We start from the raw sequence: 19,311 nt of genomic DNA, 5'->3' as shown, positions 1-19,311 counted from the left end.
CCGCAAATATTGGTATCGACCCAATACTATAATCAAAATTAAATACAAAATCCAAAACTAGCGAAGTTGGCACGTTGTGTAAACGGTAAATAAAAACAGAATTCAATGATTTGTGAATCCTTTTCAACCTATATTCAATTGAATAGACTGCAAAGACAAGATATTTAATGTTGAAACTGGTGAACAGGCTAATTGGGAACAGGTGGGTGCCATGATTGGGTATACGAGGATGGGGCGAGGGTCACCACTTTGTCAACAAATGCGTGAGTTTAAGAACAACATTTCTCTACGAGCTATTGCAAGGAATTTAGGGATTTCATCGAAAGGTTCGCAGAATCTGGAGAAATCACTGCACTTAAGCGGCAGGCCCATTGAATGCCCGTGACCTTCGATCCCTCAGGCGGTACTGCGTCAAAAAGCGCGACATCAGTGTGTAAAGGATATCACCACATGGACTCAGGAACACTTCCGAAAACCACTGTCAGTAACTACAGTTGGTCGCTACATCTGTAAGTGCAAGTTAAAACTCTACTATGCAAACAACAACACCCAGAAACGCCGCCGGCTTCGCTGGTCCCGAGCTCATCTAAGATGGACTGATGCAAAGTGGAAAAGTGTTCTGTGGTCTGACGAGTCCATCCATCCATCCATCTTCTTCCGCTTATCCGAGGTCGGGTCGCGGGGGCAGCAGCTTAAGCAGGGAAGCCCAGACTTCCCTCTCCCCAGCCACTTCGTCCAGCTCCTCCCCAAGGCGTTCCCAGGCCAGCCGGGAGAGATAGTCTTCCCAGCGTGTCCTGGGTCTTCCCCGTGGCCTCCTACCGGTCGGACGTGCCCGAAACACCTTCCTAGGGAGGCGTTCGGGTGGCATCCTGACCAGATGCCCGAACCACCTCATCTGGCTCCTCTCCATGTGGAGGAGCAGCGGCTTTACTTTGAGCTCCCCCCGAATGACAGAGCTTCTCACCCTATCTCTAAGGGAGAGCCCCGCCACTCGGCGGAGGAAACTCATTTCGGCCGCTTGTACCCGTGATCTTGTCCTTTCGGTCATGACCCAAAGCTCATGACCATAGGTGAGGATGGGAACGTAGATCGACCGGTAAATCGAGAGCTTTGCCTTCCGGCTCAGCTCCTTCTTCACCACAACGGATCGATACAGCGTCCGCATTACTGAAGATGCCGCACCGATCCGCCTGTCGATCTCACGATCCACTCTTCCCCCATTCGTGAACAAGACTCCGAGGTACTTGAACTCCTCCACTTGGGGCAAGATCTCCTCCCCAACCCGGAGATGGCACTCCACCCTTTTCCGGGAGAGAACCATGGACTCGGACTTGGAGGTGCTGATTCCCATCCCAGTCGCTTCACACTCGGCTGCGAACCGATCCAGCGAGAGCTGAAGATCTTGGCCAGAGGAAGCCATCAGGACCACATCATCTGCAAATAGCCAGAGACCTAATCCTGCAGCCACCAAACCAAATCCCCTCAACGCCCTGACTGCGTCTAGAAATTCTGTCCATAAAGGTTATGAACAGAATCGGTGACAAAGGGCAGCCTTGGCGGAGTCCAACCCTCACTGGAAACGTGTCCGACTTACTGCCGGCAATGCGGACCAAGCTCTGGCACTGATTATACAGGGAGCGAACTGCCACAATAAGACAGTCCGTTACCCCATACTCTCTTGAGTCCACATTTCAAATTGTTTTTGGAAACTGTGGACGTTGTGTCCTCTGGACCGAAGAGGAAAAGAACCATCCGGACTGTTCTTGGCACAAAGTGTAAAAGGCAGAATGTGTGATGGTATGGGGGTGTATTAGTGCCCAAGACGTGGCGAAGTTGGTAGAGTGGCCGTGCCAGCAATCGGAGGGTTAATGGTTACTGGGGTTCAATCCCCACCTTCTACCATCCTAGTCACGTCCGTTGTGTCCTTGGCCAAGACACTTCACCCCTTGCTCCTGATGGCTGCTGGTTAGCGCCTTGCATGGCAGCTCCCGCCATCAGTGTGTGAATGTGTGTGTGAATGGGTGAATGTGGAAATACTGTCAAAGCGCTTTGAGTACCTTGAAGGTAGAAAAGCGCTATACAAGTATAACCCATTTATTTATTTATAAGACATGGGTAACTTACACATCGGTGAAGGCACCATTAATGCTGAAAGGTACATACAGGTTTTGGACATCCAAGCCACTTTATCATGGACGCCCCTGCTTATTTCAGCAAGACAATGCCGAGCCACGTGTTACAACAGTGTGGCTTCATAGTAAAAAAGTGCGGGTACGAGACTGGCCTGCCTCTAGTCTTGTCTTTGCAGTCTATTCAATTGAATATAAGTTGAAAAGGATTTGCAAATCATTGAATTCTGTTTGTTCAGTCAGGGCGTTGAGGGTATCTGGTTTGGTGGCTGCAGGATTAGGTCTCTGCTATTTGCAGATGATGTGGTCCTGATGGCTTCCTCCGGCCAAGATCTTCAGCTCTCACTGGAACGGTGCGCAGCCGAGTGTGAAGCGACAGGGATGGGAATCAGCACCTCCAAGTCCGAGTCCATGGTTCTCTCCCGGAAAAGGGTGGAGTGCCATCTCCGGGTTGGGGAGGAGATCTTGCCCCAAGTGGAGGAGTTCAAGTACCTCGAAGTCTTGTTCACGAGTGGGGGAAGAGTGGATCGTGAGATCGACAGGCGGATCGGTGCGTATCGATCCGTTGTGGTGAAGAAGGAGCTGAGCCGGAAGGCAAAGCTCTCGATTTACCGGTCGATCTACGTTCCCATCCTCACCTATGGTCATGAGTTTTGGGTCATGACCAAAAGGACAAGATCACGGGTACAAGCGGCCGAAATGAGTTTCCTCCGCCGAGTGGCGGGGCTCTCCCTTAGAGATAGGGTGAGAAGCTCGGTCATTCGGGGGGAGCTCAAAGTAAAGCCGCTGCTCCTCCACATCGAGAGGAGCCAGATGAGGTGGTTCGGGCATCTGGTCAGGATGCCACCCGAACGCCTCCCTAGGAAGGTGTTTCGGGCACGTCCGGCCGGTAGGAGGCCACGGGGAAGACCCAGGACACGCTGGGAAGACTATCTCTCCCGGCTGGCCTGGGAACGCCTCGGGATCCCCCGGGAGGAGCTGGACGAAGTGGCTGGGGAGAGGGAAGTCTGGGCTTCCCTGCTTAAGCTGCTGCCCCCGCGACCCGACCTCGGATAAGCGGAAGAAGATGGATGGATGGATGGATGAATTCTGTTTTTATTTACCATTTACACAACGTGACAACTTCACTGCTTTTGGGTTTTGTACTTTGAAGTAAACCAAGAACCGCCACATTAGCTCATGATCCAGTAGGTCCACTGGTAGGCTTCTGTGACGGGTTGTTGCAGTCATCTAGAGGTGTTATAGCATGTTGGTTGAAGTATTTGATCTGACTTTTTCTCTTTACAAAACAGGAATTACAAAGGATGCATCGAAACTTTCTCTCAAACAGGAAGGGAGGCAACAGGCGCCGACGTACTCACCCAACAAGGCAGCCGTGCCGGTCAGTGGTCTCCCGAGCAATGGACAGATCCACTCCCAGTACCACGGTTACTACGTCAAGGATGTGAAGATGTTGCCGCCGGAAGAACCGGTTGACCTGGAGGATGATTTCCACCCGTCGAGCCTGGCGCGCTTGCCTCCTCCTCCCAAAAAAACGTGGGCGGCGCCGGCGCCGAGTCCTGCCCCGGTCCCGCAGAAGGAGAACAGCAGAGCTCCGGAGCCTTCTAAAACGAAAGTGCCGGAATCGAGCAAACCGAGGACTTTGGCGGAAACCAAGAAAGCGAGTGTGGAAATTAGTCCTGAAATTGTAGAGGAAACGTCGGTAAGTCATTTAACACGAGTTTGACTATTGAATCACCGACTTCTCAAACCTGGTGTGATACTGGAGCGGCAGTTATGACGATAAACCAACCCTCTGAATTCTTTGGAGGAGTTCAAGTACCTCGGAGTTTTGTTCACGAGTGAGGGAAGAGTGGATCGTGAGATCGACAGGCGGATCGGTGCGGCGTCTTCAGTAATGCGGACGCTGTATCGATCCGTTGTGGTGAAGAAGGAGCTGAGCCGGAAGGCAAAGCTCTCAATTTACCGGTCGATCTACGTTCCCATCCTCACCTATGGTCATGAGCTTTGGGTTATGACCGAAAGGACAAGATCACGGGTACAAGCGGCCGAAATGAGTTTTCTCCGCCGGGTGGCGGGGCTCTCCCTTAGAGATAGGGTGAGAAGCTCTGTCATCCGAGAGGAGCTCAAAGTAAAGCCGCTGCTCCTCCACATCGAGAGGAGCCAGATGAGGTGGTTCGGGCATCTGGTCAGGATGCCACCTGAACGCCTCCCTAGGGAGGTGTTTAGGGCACGTCCGACCGGTAGGAGGCCGCGGGGAAGACCCAGGACACGTTGGGAAGACTATGTCTCCCGGCTGGCCTGGGAACGCCTCGGGGTCCCACAGGAAGAGCTGGACGAAGTGGCTGGGGAGAGGGAAGTCTGGGCTTCCCTGCTTAGGCTGCTGCCCCCGCGACCCGACCTCGGATAAGCGGAAGAAGATGGATGGATGGATGGATGAATTCTTTGGACCGTGTGATAAATTACTGATATGGACTTTATGAAGTAGAAACGTTAACCCTTACTTCTGTTTGGTCCCTCAGGGTCCTAACTCTATCCTGGTGTTGCTGGTGATGCTACTGAACGTTGGTCTGGCTATCATTTTTGTCCATTTCCTCACCTGACCAAATTTGAACTCAGGTAAGGAACAATAAGACGAGTTTGTGGCGGTTACAAAATACAATGATTTGCAAATCCTTTCCCATCTATATTCAATTGAATAGACTGCAAAGACCATACTTGCCAACCTTGAGACCTCCAATTTCGGGGGGTGGGTGCGGGGGGCGTGGTTGGGGCGGGGGCGTGGTTGGGGGCGTGGTTAAGAGGGGAGGAGTATATTTACAGCTAGAATTCACCAAGTCAAGTATTTCATATATATATATTAGAGATGCGCGGTTTGCGGACACAACCGCGGAGTCCGCGGATTACCCGCGGGTCGGGCGGTTGAAATAAAAAAAAAATTTGATTTTATCCGCGGGTCGGGTCGGGCGGTTGAAATAAAAAAAAATTAGATTTTAAATAGATTCAGGCGGGTGGCAGTTAAACCAATTGGGAAATATATATACATAGTTAAATGTTGTTACCCACATACGAAAAACGAGCAGGCACCTGCAGCATATGCCACAACAGAAGAAGAAGAAAAAAAAGAGATGGACACTTTTACGGAGAGGAGAAGGGACGCTTCGCCGGGGTCCGGGACCGAGGCCCCTTCCCCCGAGAGGGCCCCACCGGGAGCCGTAGCTGAGGTGATCCGCGAGAAGGGCCCGACGCACGTCCAGGGTCACCACCGCGCCCACCGCACCGACACCCCGCCTCGTCCGCCTTTGCCGCGGCCGGCGTCACGCGCAGCAGGTAAGCAGCTTACCTGCCCGCCACCCCCATTGCCGGGGGCGCGTAACAGGGGTCACTCCGCGCGCAGTGCGCTCACGAAAGGGGTGGGGCTCACCCTGGTGAGCCGAGTGGGCCACTTTTGGTAAGCAGAACTGGCGCTGCGGGATGAACCGAACGCCGGGTTAAGGCGCCCGATGCCGACGCTCATCAGACCCCAGAAAAGGTGTTGGTTGATATAGACAGCAGGACGGTGGCCATGGAAGTCGGAACCCGCTAAGGAGTGTGTAACAACCCACCTGCCGAATCAACTAGCCCTGAAAATGGATGGCGCTGGAGCGTCGGGCCCATACCCGGCCGTCGCCGGCAGAGAGAGCCGCGAGGGCTAGGCCGCGACGAGTAGGATGGCCGCCGCGGTGCGCGCTGAAGCCTCGGGCGCGAGCCCGGGTGGAACCGCCGCGGGTGCGAGGGACATCGCACCTCCACGCGCTTGGAGGTGCGCTCAGCATATATATATATATATATATATATATATATATATATATATAAAGTTAAAGTTAAAGTACCAATGATTGTCACACACACACTAGGTGTGGCGAGATTATTCTCTGCATTTGACCCATCACCCTTGATCACCCCCTGGGAGGTGAGGGGAGCAGTGGGCAGCAGCGGTGGCCGCGCCCGGGAATCATTTTGGTGATTTAACCCCCAATTCCAACCCTTGATGCTGAGTGCCAAGCAGGGAGGTAATGGGTCCCATTTTTATAGTCTTTGGTATGACTCGGCCGGGGTTTGAACTCACAACCTACCGATCTCAGGGCGGACACTCTAACCACTAGGCCACTGAGTATCCCAAACCATCACCCAACCATGCAAATTTTGCATTTCCTTTGGAAATCGAGGTCCCAGAGTCTGGAGGAAGACAGGAGAGGCACAGGATCCACGTTGCCTGAAGTCTAGTGTAAAGTTTCCACCATCAGTGATGGTTTGGGGTGCCATGTCATCTGCTGGTGTCGGTCCACTCTGTTTCCTGAGATCCAGGGTCAACGCAGCCGTCTACCAGCAAGTTTTAGAGCACTTCATGCTTCCTGCTGCTGACCTGCTCTATGGAGATGGAGATTTCAAGTTCCAACAGGACTTGGCGCCTGCACACAGCGCAAAATCTACCCGTGCCTGGTTTACGGACCATGGTATTTCTGTTCTAAATTGGCCCGCCAACTCCCCTGACCTTAGCCCCATAGAAAATCTGTGGGGTATTGTGAAAAGGAAGATGCAGAATGCCAGACCCAAAAACGCAGAAGAGTTGAAGGCCACTATCAGAGCAACCTGGGCTCTCATAACACCTGAGCAGTGGCAGAAACTCATCGACTCCATGCCACGCCGCATTAACGCAGTAATTGAGGCAAAAGGAGCTCCAACCAAGTATTGAGTATTGTACATGCTCATATTTTTCATTTTCATACTTTTCAGTTGGCCAACATTTCTAAAAATCCCTTTTTTGTATTAGCCTTAAGTAATATTCTAATTTTGTGACACACGGAATTTTGGATTTTCATTTGTTGCCACTTCAAATCATCAAAATTAAATGAAATAAACATTTGAATGCATCAGTCTGTGTGCAATGAATAAATATAATGTACAAGTTACACCTTTTGAATGCAATTACTGAAATAAATCAAGTTTTTCAAAATATTCTAATTTACTGGCTTTTACCTGTATTAGCTCGTTTGGAATTTGATGCCTGCAACATGTTTCAAAAAAGTGGCAAAAAAGAGTGAGAAAGTTGAGGAATGCTCATCAAAGACTTATTTGGAACATCCCACAGGTGAACCGGCTAATTGGAAACAGGTGGGTGCCATGATTGGGTATAAAAGCAGCTTCCACGAAACAAGGACGGGGCGAGGGTCACCACTTTGTCAACAAATGCCTGAGCAAATTGTTTACGGACATTTCTCAAGCAGCTACTGCAAGGAATTTAGGGATTCCACCATCTACGCTCCGTAATATCATCAAAAGGCTCAGAGAATCTGGAGAAATCACTGCACGTAAGCCGTGATTTTACGCACCTTGGACCCCTCAGGCGGCACTGCGTCAAAAAGCGACATCGGTGTGTAAAGGATATCACCACATGGGCTCAGGAACACTTCGGAAAACCACCGTCAGTAACTACAGTTGGTCGCTACATCTGTAAGTGCAAGGGAAAGTCGTTCCTCAGTATGGTGGTGATTATTATTCATGTTTGGGATCGCCTCCACACTGCTAGCCACCCGTCAGCCGGCATTGGCCGATCGATCGAACTCGAATTATGACAAATACATGTATTCATTTGTTAGATCTCTTCTCTGAGTCTGGTGTTGGTCACATATGCTCGTGGTCGGTGGCTAAACACGATAGACATTTTTTTGCGCAGTGGTTGGTATTCTGGCACCGCCTCTTTATGAAATATTACTCTCCAAATCAGGGGTGTCCAAAGTTATCAATCGTTAGCATTCTAATATGCTAGCTTTTTTTTGCTAACACTGTATACCCCCGGCGTCAAATATTTTGTGACTTGACAAATGATGCTTGTTAGCATGTAGACATTAGTATGCTAGCTAATTTTGTGGATACATACCTCAGAGTAATATATTTGGGTATTCGACGCATGTTACAGTTAGCATTTTAGCACGCTAACATTAGCATAGTAGCTTATTTAGCAAATATGGACCTCAGTGTCGTATATTTTGGTATAAATGCTAACTGTAAGCATGCTACAACTAGTATGCTAGCTAATTTTGTGGGTACACACCTCAGATTAATATATTTGGGTATTCGACGCATGTTACAGTTAGCATTTTAGCACGCTAACATTAGCATAGTAGCTTATTTAGCAAATATGCACCTCAGTGTCGTATATTTTTGGTAGAAATGCTAACTGTAAGCATGCTACAACTAGTATGCTAGCTAATTTTGTGGGTACATACCTCGGAGTAATATATTTGGGTATTCGACGCATGTTACAGTTAGCATTTTAGCACGCCAACATTAGCATAGTAGCTTATTTAGCAAATATGCACCTCAGTGTCGTGTATTTTGGTAGAAATGCTAACTGTAAGCATGCTACAACTAGTATGCTAGCTAATTTTGTGGGTACATACCTCAGAGTAATATATTTCGGTATTCGACGCATGTTACAGTTAGCATTTTAGCACGCTAACATTAGCATAGTAGCTTATTTAGCAAATATGCACCTCAGTGTCGTATATTTTGGTATAAATGCTAACTGTAAGCATGCTACAACTAGTATGCTAGCTAATTTTGTGGGTACATACCTCAGAGTAATCTATTTGGGTATTCGACGCGTGTTACAGTTAGCATTTTAGCACGCTAACATTAGCGTAGTAGCTTATTTAGCAAATATGCACCTCAGTGTCGTGTATTTTGGTAGAAATGCTAACTGTAAGCATGCTACAACTAGCATGCTAGCTAATTTTGTGGGTACATACCTCGGAGTAATATATTTGGGTATTCGACGCATGTTACAGTTAGCATTTTAGCACGCTAACTTTAGCATAGTAGCTTATTTAGCAAATATGCACCTCAGTGTCGTGTATTTTGGTATAAATGCTAACTGTAAGCATGCTACAACTAGTATGCTAGCTAATTTTGTGGGTACACACCTCAGAGTAATATATTTGGGTATTTGACGCGTGTTACAGTTAGCATTTTAGCACGCTAACATTAGCATAGTAGCTTATTTAGCAAATATGCACCTCAGTGTCGTGTATTTTGGTAGAAATGCTAACTGTAAGCATGCTACAACTAGTATGCTAGCTAATTTTGTGGGTACACACCTCAGAGTAATATATTTGGGTATTCGACGCATGTTACAGTTAGCATTTTAGCACACTAACATTAGCATGGTAGCTTATTTAGCAAATATGCACCTCAGTGTTGTATATTTTTGGTATAAATGCTAACTGTAAGCATGCTACAACTAGTATGCTAGCTAATTTTGTGGGTACACACCTCAGAGTAATATATTTGGGTATTCGATGCATGTTACAGTTAGCATTTTAGCACGCCAACATTAGCATGGTAGCTTATTTAGCAAATATGGACCTCAGTGTTGTATATTTTGGTATAAATGCTAACTGTAAGCATGCTACAACTAGTATGCTAGCTAATTTTGTGGGTACATACCTCGGAGTAATATATTTGGGTATTCGACGCATGTTACAGTTAGCATTTTAGCACGCTAACATTAGCATAGTAGCTAATTTAGCAAATATGGACCTCAGTGTCGTATATTTTGGTATAAATGCTAACTGTAAGCATGCTACAACTAGTATGCTAGCTAATTTTGTGGGTACACACCTCAGAGTAATATATTTGGGTATTCGACGCATGTTACAGTTAGCATTTTAGCACGCTAACATTAGCATGGTAGCTTATTTAGCAAATATGCACCTCAGTGTCGTATATTTTTGGTATAAATGCTAACTGTAAGCATGCTACAACTAGTATGCTAGCTAATTTTGTGGGTAAACACCTCAGAGTAATATATTTGGGTATTCGACGCATGTTACAGTTAGCATTTTAGCACGCTAACATTAGCATGGTAGCTTATTTAGCAAATATGGACCTCAGTGTCGTGTATTTTGGTAGAAATGCTAACTGTAAGCATGCTACAACTAGTATGCTAGCTAATTTTGTGGGTACACACTTCAGAGTAATATATTTGGGTATTCGACACGTGTTACAGTTAGCATTTTAGCACGCTAACATTAGCATAGTAGCTTATTTAGCAAATATGCACCTCAGTGTCGTATATTTTGGTATAAATGCTAACTGTAAGCATGCTACAACTAGTATGCTAGCTAATTTTGTGGGTACACACCTCGGAGTAATCTATTTGGGTATTCGACGCATGTTACAGTTAGCATTTTAGCACGCTAACATTAGCATAGTAGCTTATTTAGCAAATATGCACCTCAGTGTCGTATATTTTGGTAGAAATGCTAACTGTAAGCATGCTACAACTAGTATGCTAGCTAATTTTGTGGGTACACACCTCAGAGTAATATATTTGGGTATTCGACGCATGTTACAGTTAGCATTTTAGCACGCTAACATTAGCATGGTAGCTTATTTAGCAAATATGCACCTCAGTGTCGTGTATTTTGGTATAAATGCTAACTGTAAGCATGCTACAACTAGTATGCTAGCTAATTTTGTGGGTACACACCTCAGAGTAATATATTTGGGTATTCGACGCATGTTACAGTTAGCATTTTAGCACGCTAACATTAGCATAGTAGCTTATTTAGCAAATATGGACCTCAGTGTCGTATATTTTGGTATAAATGCTAACTGTAAGCATGCTACAACTAGTATGCTAGCTAATTTTGTGGGTACACACCTCAGAGTAATATATTTGGGTATTCGACGCGTGTTACAGTTAGCATTTTAGCACGCTAACATTAGCATAGTAGCTTATTTAGCAAATATGCACCTCAGTGTCGTATATTTTGGTATAAATGCTAACTGTAAGCATGCTACAACTAGTATGCTAGCTAATTTTGTGGGTACACACCTCAGATTAATATATTTGGGTATTCGACGCATGTTACAGTTAGCATTTTAGCACGCTAACATTAGCATAGTAGCTTATTTAGCAAATATGCACCTCAGTGTCGTATATTTTTGGTAGAAATGCTAACTGTAAGCATGCTACAACTAGTATGCTAGCTAATTTTGTGGGTACATACCTCGGAGTAATATATTTGGGTATTCGACGCATGTTACAGTTAGCATTTTAGCACGCCAACATTAGCATAGTAGCTTATTTAGCAAATATGCACCTCAGTGTCGTGTATTTTGGTAGAAATGCTAACTGTAAGCATGCTACAACTAGTATGCTAGCTAATTTTGTGGGTACATACCTCGGAGTAATATATTTGGGTTTTCGACGCATGTTACAGTTAGCATTTTAGCACGCTAACATTAGCATGGTAGCTTATTTAGCAAATATGCACCTCAGTGTTGTATATTTTTGGTATAAATGCTAACTGTAAGCATGCTACAACTAGTATGTTAGCTAATTTTGTGGGTACACACCTCAGAGTAATATATTTGGGTATTCGACACATGTTACAGTTAGCATTTTAGCACGCTAACATTAGCATAGTAGCTTATTTAGCAAATATGGACCTCAGTGTCGTATATTAGGGTATAAATGCTAACTGTAAGCATGCTACAACTAGTATGCTAGCTAATTTTGTGGGTACACACCTCAGAGTAATATATTTGGGTATTCGACGCATGTTACAGTTAGCATTTTAGCACGCTAACATTAGCATGGTAGCTTATTTAGCAAATATGGACCTCAGTGTTGTATATTTTTGGTATAAATGCTAACTGTAAGCATGCTACAACTAGTATGCTAGCTAATTTTGTGGGTACATACCTCAGAGTAATATATTTGGGTATTCGACGCATGTTACCGTTAGCATTTTAGCACGCTAACATTAGCATAGTAGCTTATTTAGCAAATATGGACCTCAGTGTCGTATATTTTGGTAGAAATGCTAACTGTAAGCATGCTACAACTAGTATGCTAGCTAATTTTGTGGGTACACACCTCAGAGTAATATATTTGGGTATTCGACGCGTGTTACAGTTAGCATTTTAGCACGCTAACATTAGCATAGTAGCTTATTTAGCAAATATGCACCTCAGTGTTGTATATTTTGGTATAAATGCTAACTGTAAGCATGCTACAACTAGTATGCTAGCTAATTTTGTGGGTACACACCTCAGAGTAATATATGTGGGTATTCGACGCATGTTACAGTTAGCATTTTAGCACGCTAACATTAGCATAGTAGCTTATTTAGCAAATATGCACCTCAGTGTTGTATATTTTGGTATAAATGCTAACTGTAAGCATGCTACAACTAGTATGCTAGCTAATTTTGTGGGTACACACCTCAGAGTAATATATTTGGGTATTCGATGCGTGTTACAGTTAGCATTTTAGCACGCTAACATTAGCATGGTAGCTTATTTAGCAAATATGCACCTCAGTGTCGTGTATTTTGGTATAAATGCTAACTGCAAGCATGCTACAACATGCTAGCATAGTACTGTTAGCATGGTAGCTTTTTGTTTTTAACACATTTTGCTTACTTTTCTGTTACTTGACCAGCGTGTTCACTGTTATCATTTCAGTTCGTCTTCGGATCTTCAGCGTTCACACGAAATTTCAACTGAAACTGCATTTTTTTTTAGTTATTTAAAAAAACAAAACATATATTGTACTCGTTTTAAAGCCAAAATGACCAAAATGGCCTTAGCATTCTTCGATTTGTCAGTCTGTGGCCCTCAGCAGAAAACGTTTTTGCACCTTTGCTTTAAATCATGAGTGTTCCAAAGCTTGTCACTTGGCAACTCTAACAGTTTATTATAATAATAATAATAATAATAATAGATTTTATTTGTAAAAAGCACTTTCCATTGTGCAATCAACCTCAAAGTGCTACAGTGTATTAAATAAATAAATAAAAAGGTAATAAAAAATTAAAAAAAATACAAACTAGAACTAGCAGAAGGGTTTTCAAGCCTTTTTTAAAAGCATCCACAGTCTGTGGTGCCATCAGGTGGTCAGGGAGAGCGTTCCACAGACTGGGAGCGCCGGAGCAGAAAGCCCGGTCTCCCATTTGTCCTCGGAGGTTAGTCTGTCCGGAGCGGAGGTGTGTCGTGTGGAGGATTTGGGGGTGAGCAGTTCTTTGAGGTAGAGGTGGGCATTTCCATCGAGGCACTGGTTTCAGCGTCTTCCACGGGATTTGCTATGGATTAAAGTCCGTAGACTGGCGAGGCCACTCTCGGGTCTCATGTTCTTCTTCTTGCTTGTAAGATTTGGACCACTGTCCTGCCGGAAGACCCTTGAGGGCGATACCGGCCTTGATCGTACGCCATATCAGTGCAGTAGAGTCTTCTGTACTCTTAAAACAGAAACTGCCCTAAAGAGGAATGTTTGACAGTGGACTTGTAATTAGCATCCAAACATGGCGAGCTGATGGCAAAGAGATCGGTTCTGGTCTCTTCGGACCACATAACTAGACAAGTGGACTGATTATCCAGCTTACAAAGTGTTTAGAAAAACAAGACCTGGGTGCACAAATGTGATACAAACAGCTTCAGATATATCCAGAAACCCCCGCTAATATTTGGTTGAGTTTGGTGGAGTTCATTTAAATTGCTTGGTTCTCTGGCACGGACCGGTCTGCTAAACATAGTCCACAAATGTCCAGTTGGGTGGCAGCTCTGAGAAGGTCATTGCCCAAGCTTAATATTAGCATGCTTCATCCCAGGGGTGTCTAAAGTCTTTCCACCAAGGGCCACAGACTGAAAAGTCAAAGTACGATCATTGATTATTGTGTGGAAAGTAAATGCTAAAAACAGACATTAGTTGTAGTTAAAGACAACATTTGTGTCAGCTTTGTATGATTAGTGTAATTGTTGTTGTTGTTGGTGGTTCCTTTCTTGGTTGGTTGGCCAGTTTGTTTGTATGTTTGTTTGTTTGTTCATTGGTCAGCTCGTTTATTTGTTAGTTCATTTGTATGTTTGTTTGTTCATTTGTATGTTTGTTTGTTCATTGGTTGGCTTGTTTGTTAGTTGGTTGACTGGTTTGTTTGTATGTTTGTTTGTTCATTGGTGGCTCATTTGTTTGTTTGTTGGTTCATTTGTATGTTTGTTTGTTAATTGGTTGGCTTGTTTGTTTGTTTGTTGGTTGGTTGGTTCGTTTGTATGTTTGTTAGTTGGCTGACTGGTTTGTTTGTTCATTGGTTGGTTGGTTGCTTTGTTTATTCCTTTGTTCACTGGTAGGCTCATTTGTTTGTTTGTTGGTTCACTTGTATGTTTGTTTGTTAATTGTTTGGCTTGTTTGTTGGTTGGTTGGTTCATTTGTATGTTTGGTTGGTTAATTTGTACGTTTGTTTGTTCATTGGTTGGCTGTTGGTTGGTTCATTTGTATGTTTGTTTATTGGCTGACTGGTTTGTTTGTATGTTTGTTTGTTCATTGGTGGGTTTTGTTTGTTTGTTTGTTGGTTGTTTCATTTGTATGTTTGTTTGTTGGCTGACTGGTTTGTTTGTATGTTTGTTTATTGGTGTGCTCGTTTGTTGGTTGGTTGGTTCATTTGTATGTTCATTGGTCCGCTTGTTTGTTTGTTAGATAGTTGCTGACTGGTTTGTTTGTTCATTGGTTGGCTTGTTTGTTTGTTGGTTGGTTCATTTGTATGTTTGCTTGTTCATTGGTCAGCTTGTTTATTGGTTGGCTTGTTTGTTTGTTGGTTGGTTCATTTGTATGTTTATTTGTTCATTGGTCGGCTTGTTTGTTTGTTGGTTGGTTCATTTGTATGTTTGTTCCTTGGTTGTCTTGCTTGTTTGTTTGTTTGTTGGTTCATTTGTATGTTTGTTTGTTCATTGGTCGGCTTGTTTGTTTTTTGGTTGGTTGGTTGGTCCATTTGTATGTTTGTTTGTTCATTGGTCAGCTTGTTTATTGGTTGGCTTGTTTGTTTGTTGGTTGGTTCATTTGTATGTTTGTTTGTTCATTGGTCGGCTTGTTTGTTTGTTGGTTGGTTCATTTGTATGTTTGTTTGTTCGTTGGTTGACTTGTTTGTTTGTTTGTTAGTTGGTTGGTTCATTTGTATGTTTGTTTGTTCATTGGTCGGCTTGTTTGTTTGTTGGTTGGTTCATTTGTATGTTTGTTTGTTCATTGGTCGGTTTGTTTGTTTGTTTGTTGGTCCATTTGTATGTTTGTTTGTTCATTGGTCGGCTTGTTTGTTTGTTGGTTGGTTGGTTCATTTGTATGTTTGTTTGTTTGTTCGTTGGTTGTCTTGCTTGTTTGTTTGTTGGTTGGTTCATTTGTATGTTTGTTTGTTCATTGGTCGGTTTGTTTGTTTGTTGGTTGGTTCATTTGTATGTTTGTTTGTTCATTGGTCGGCTTGTTTGTTTGTTGGTTGGTTGGTTCATTTGTATGTTTGTTTGTTTGTTCGTTGGTTGTCTTGCTTGTTTGTTTGTTGGTTGGTTCATTTGTATGTTTGTTTGTTCATTGGTCGGTTTGTTTGTTTGTTGGTTGGTTCATTTGTATGTTTGTTTGTTCGTTGGTCGACTTGTTTGTTTGTTTGTTGGTTGGTTCATTTGTATGTTTGTTTGTTTGTTCATTGGTCGGTTTGTTTGTTTGTTTGTTGGTTGGTTGGTCCATTTGTATGTTTGTTTGTTCATTGGTCGGCTTGTTTGTTTGTTGGTTGGTTCATTTGTATGTTTGTTTGTTAGTTGTCTGACTGGTTTGTTTGTATGTTTGTTTGTTCATTGGTCGACTTGTTTGTTTGTTGGTTGATTGGTTAATTTGTATGTTTGTTTATTCATTGGTCAGCTTGTTTGTTGGTTGGTTGGTTTGTTGGTTCATTTGTATGTTTGTTTGTCGGCTGACTGGTTTGTTTGTATGTTTGTTTGTTCATTGGTCGGCTCGTTTGTTTGTTTGTTGTTTGGTCCGTTTGTTGTTTCATCTGTTGGTTTGTATGTTCATGGGTTGGTTGGTTGGTTGGTTGGTTGGTTGGTTGGTTGGTTTGTATGTTCATGGGTTGGTTGGTTCGTTTGTATGTTTGTTAGTTGGCTGACTGGTTTGTTTGTTCATTGGTCGGCTCGGTTGTGTGTTTGTTGCTTGGCTGGTTGGTTCGTTTGTTGGTTTGTATGTTCATGGGTTGGTTGGTTGATTTGCAAAATATCTCAAAGTTATGGGGAGATGTTTATGAAACGTTCAGAAGATTGGGCAAGGAACAACTGATTAGATTTTGGACCTGCTTCTGATCATTTCTACTATGTTACCTTACATCATTTACGTGTGTGTGTGTGTGTGTGTGTGTGTGTGTGTGTGTGTGTGTGTGTGTGTGTGTGTGTGTGTGTGTGTGTGCGTGTGTGTGTGCGTGTGTGTGTGTGTGTGTGTGTGTGTGTGTGTGTGTGTGTGTGTGTGTGTGCAGGCAGAAACAAAGACAGTGGATGACTGACAAGAGTGCTCACGCCGTTTCTTTCATTCCGCAATGGATAAGTTAGGTAATACAGTGAAGAGTTTCATTTGGCCTACTTATGTTGATATAATCAATAAAAGCCTGAATAGTAAAAACCCTCTGAAGAAGGCTTAAGAGGCAAGGTAGTGGAAACTTGTCAGGTACAAACAATTTTACCATTCAGGCTTGTATAGACGAACCTTGTTTATACAGTATATCAAAAAGTTTGGGGCGGATCTTCATCTGACTTTCAGGAAGTGGGATAAGCTACAAGTGATCAGGGCATGTTTAGTAGTTTAGGTGGTTTGCGCTCTTTGAGTACTATTCTATTTATTTGATGCATATTGAACTGTCAGATATTTGTCAGTACATTACATATTTTTGCTCTTATTTCTTAAATTCTTACTGTTGTTGTTGTTGTTGGCCACACTCCTGTTTTATCAGCTCTAAAAACCAGTTTTGGGATCATTGTCATGCTGGAACACCTGATTGTGTCCCTGCAGGATTTCAAAAAGCCAGATTTCACGTTAGCTTTTTAAAAATGCTACGGCAAAAGTTACCTGGATTGAGGCTGTTTTGTTCTCAATAACATTACATCGGCTTATGATTGTATTCATATATTAGAATAGAATAGAATAGAAGGTACTTTATTGATCCCTGGGGGAGATTCAGCAACACAGTTCGCTCACAATAGACATAAACTCGTAGGTATTTTTTACATGTGAATAATATAAATACAGTCTATTATACAGCATTATTCACATGTGAATAATGCTGTATAATAGACTGTATTTATGTTATTCACATGTGAATAACATAAATGCAGTCTATTATACAGCATTATTCACATGTGAATAACATAAATACAGTCTATTATACAGCATTATTCACATGTGAATAACATAAATACAGTCTATTATACAGCATTATTCACATGTGAATAACATAAATACAGTCTATTATACAGCATTATTCACATGTGAGTAATATAAATACAGTCTATTATACAGCATTATTCACATGTGAAAAACATAAATACAGTCTATTATACAGCATTATTCACATGTGAATAATATAAATATAGTCTATTATACAGCATTATTCACATGTGAATAACATAAATACAGTCTATTATACAGCATTATTCACATGTGAATAACATAGTCTATTATACAGCATTATTCACATGTGAATAATATAAATACAGTCTATTATACAGCATTATTCACATGTGAATAATATAAATACAGTCTATTATACATCATTATTCACATGTGAATAATATAAATACAGTCTATTATACAGCATTATTCACATGTGAATAACATAAATACAGTCTATTATACAGCATTATTCACAAGCGAATAATATAAATACATATTATACAGCATTATTCACATGTAAATAATGCTGTATAATAGACTGTATTTATATTATTCACATGTGAATAATATAATGTGTGATATTACACACCTTGGATCCCTCAGGCGGTACTGCGTCAAAAAGCCACATCAGTGTGTAAAGGATATCACCACATGGGCTCAGGAACACGTCAGAAAACCACTGTCAGTAACTACACTTGGTCGCTACATCTGTAAGTGCAAGTTAAAACTCTAATATGCAAAGCCAAAGCCATTTATCAACAACACCCAGAAACGCCGCCGGCTTCGCTGGGCCCGAGCTCATCTAAGACGGACTGATACAAAGTGGAAAAGTGTTCTGTGGTCTGACCAGTCCACATTTCAAATTGTTTTTGGAAACTGTAGACGAAGAGGAAAAGAACCATCCGGATTGTTCTAGGTACAAAGTGTAAAAGGCAGCATGTGTGATGGTGTGGGGGTGTATTAGTGCCCAAGACATGGGTAACTTACACATCTGTGAAGGCACCATTAATGCTGAAAGGTACATACAGGTTTTGGAGCAACATATGTCGCCATCCAAGCAATGTTATCATTGACGCCCCTGCTTATTTCAGCAAAACGATGCCAAGCCACGTGTTACATTCTAAGTTCATGATTATTTGCAAAAAATGATGATGTTTCTCAGTGTGAACATGAAATATCTTGTCTTTGCAGTCTATTCAATTGAATATAAGTTGAAAAGGATGTGTTGTATTCTCTTTTTATTTACCATTTACACAACGTGACAACTTTTGGGTGTTGTTTAAATAAAATGGTGTTGAATGTTCCCCACTGACAACTCGTCTGACCTTTTCAGATTCACCCCAACTTGACGGCCAAGTTCCTGTCCATCGGCAAGGGACCTTCAAAACGTGGTCCCAGGACTGAAAATAGACGGAGGGAGGAAAGCGGGACGAGAATGTGGAGCGAGAAGAAAACAAGAAGCGGGAGAGAAAGACGACGACGACGACGACGTGACTCGCCATTGGACGGGAGGAGATTTGAGCCTCCACTTAGAAGGCAGTGAAAGTTGAGGCCGGCGTCTCCGGTTTTGGCGACGGGAAAGGAAGCAAACACCCGAGCCCCCACGTCAGGTTACCAAGTCAGGTTACCACGTCAGCGCGCCAGTTAAATGCGGGCGAGGGCTGCGCTTTACGTAGCTAGTTGTTGTTGTTTTTGTCGTTTTTGTTGAGAAAAAAAAAAACACTTCATCTGTCACACACTTGAGATGTGGAACTTTTCCAAAGATGCAATAAAATCTGTGCCTCATCCAACTCGTAAAGAGCCTCTTTCAGTTCCTATTTCTTGTATCGGAAATCATGTCGAATCGAGAATACACTCTGAAACGAATCGTCACCGCAGGAATCGGAATCGGATCGCATTGTTAGGTCCCCGAAGATTCACACCCTAAATAGGGGTGCACCAAAA

At 43.2% G+C, this 19,311-nt stretch overlaps 1 protein-coding gene across 1 annotated transcript in view; it reads left to right on the top strand.

Moving 5' to 3' along the window:
* Positions 1-19,157, top strand: part of LOC133575582 (junctophilin-1-like) — a 49,443-nt gene extending 30,286 nt beyond the window's left edge. Inside the window, exons 5-7 of the mRNA XM_061928262.1 lie at positions 3,422-3,831; positions 4,652-4,748; positions 18,701-19,157. Coding sequence (XP_061784246.1) covers positions 3,422-3,831; positions 4,652-4,732 — 491 coding nt within the window. The 3' untranslated portion in view covers positions 4,733-4,748; positions 18,701-19,157. The remainder of the gene's footprint in view (positions 1-3,421; positions 3,832-4,651; positions 4,749-18,700) is intronic.
* Positions 19,158-19,311: the final 154 nt, after the last annotated feature.

The sequence above is a fragment of the Nerophis lumbriciformis genome, linkage group LG33 (genome assembly GCF_033978685.3).
Source record: "Nerophis lumbriciformis linkage group LG33, RoL_Nlum_v2.1, whole genome shotgun sequence".
Lineage (NCBI taxonomy): Eukaryota > Metazoa > Chordata > Actinopteri > Syngnathiformes > Syngnathidae > Nerophis > Nerophis lumbriciformis.
The sequence above is the reverse complement of the archived record's forward strand: the minus strand, read 5'-3'. Positions and strand labels throughout refer to the sequence as shown.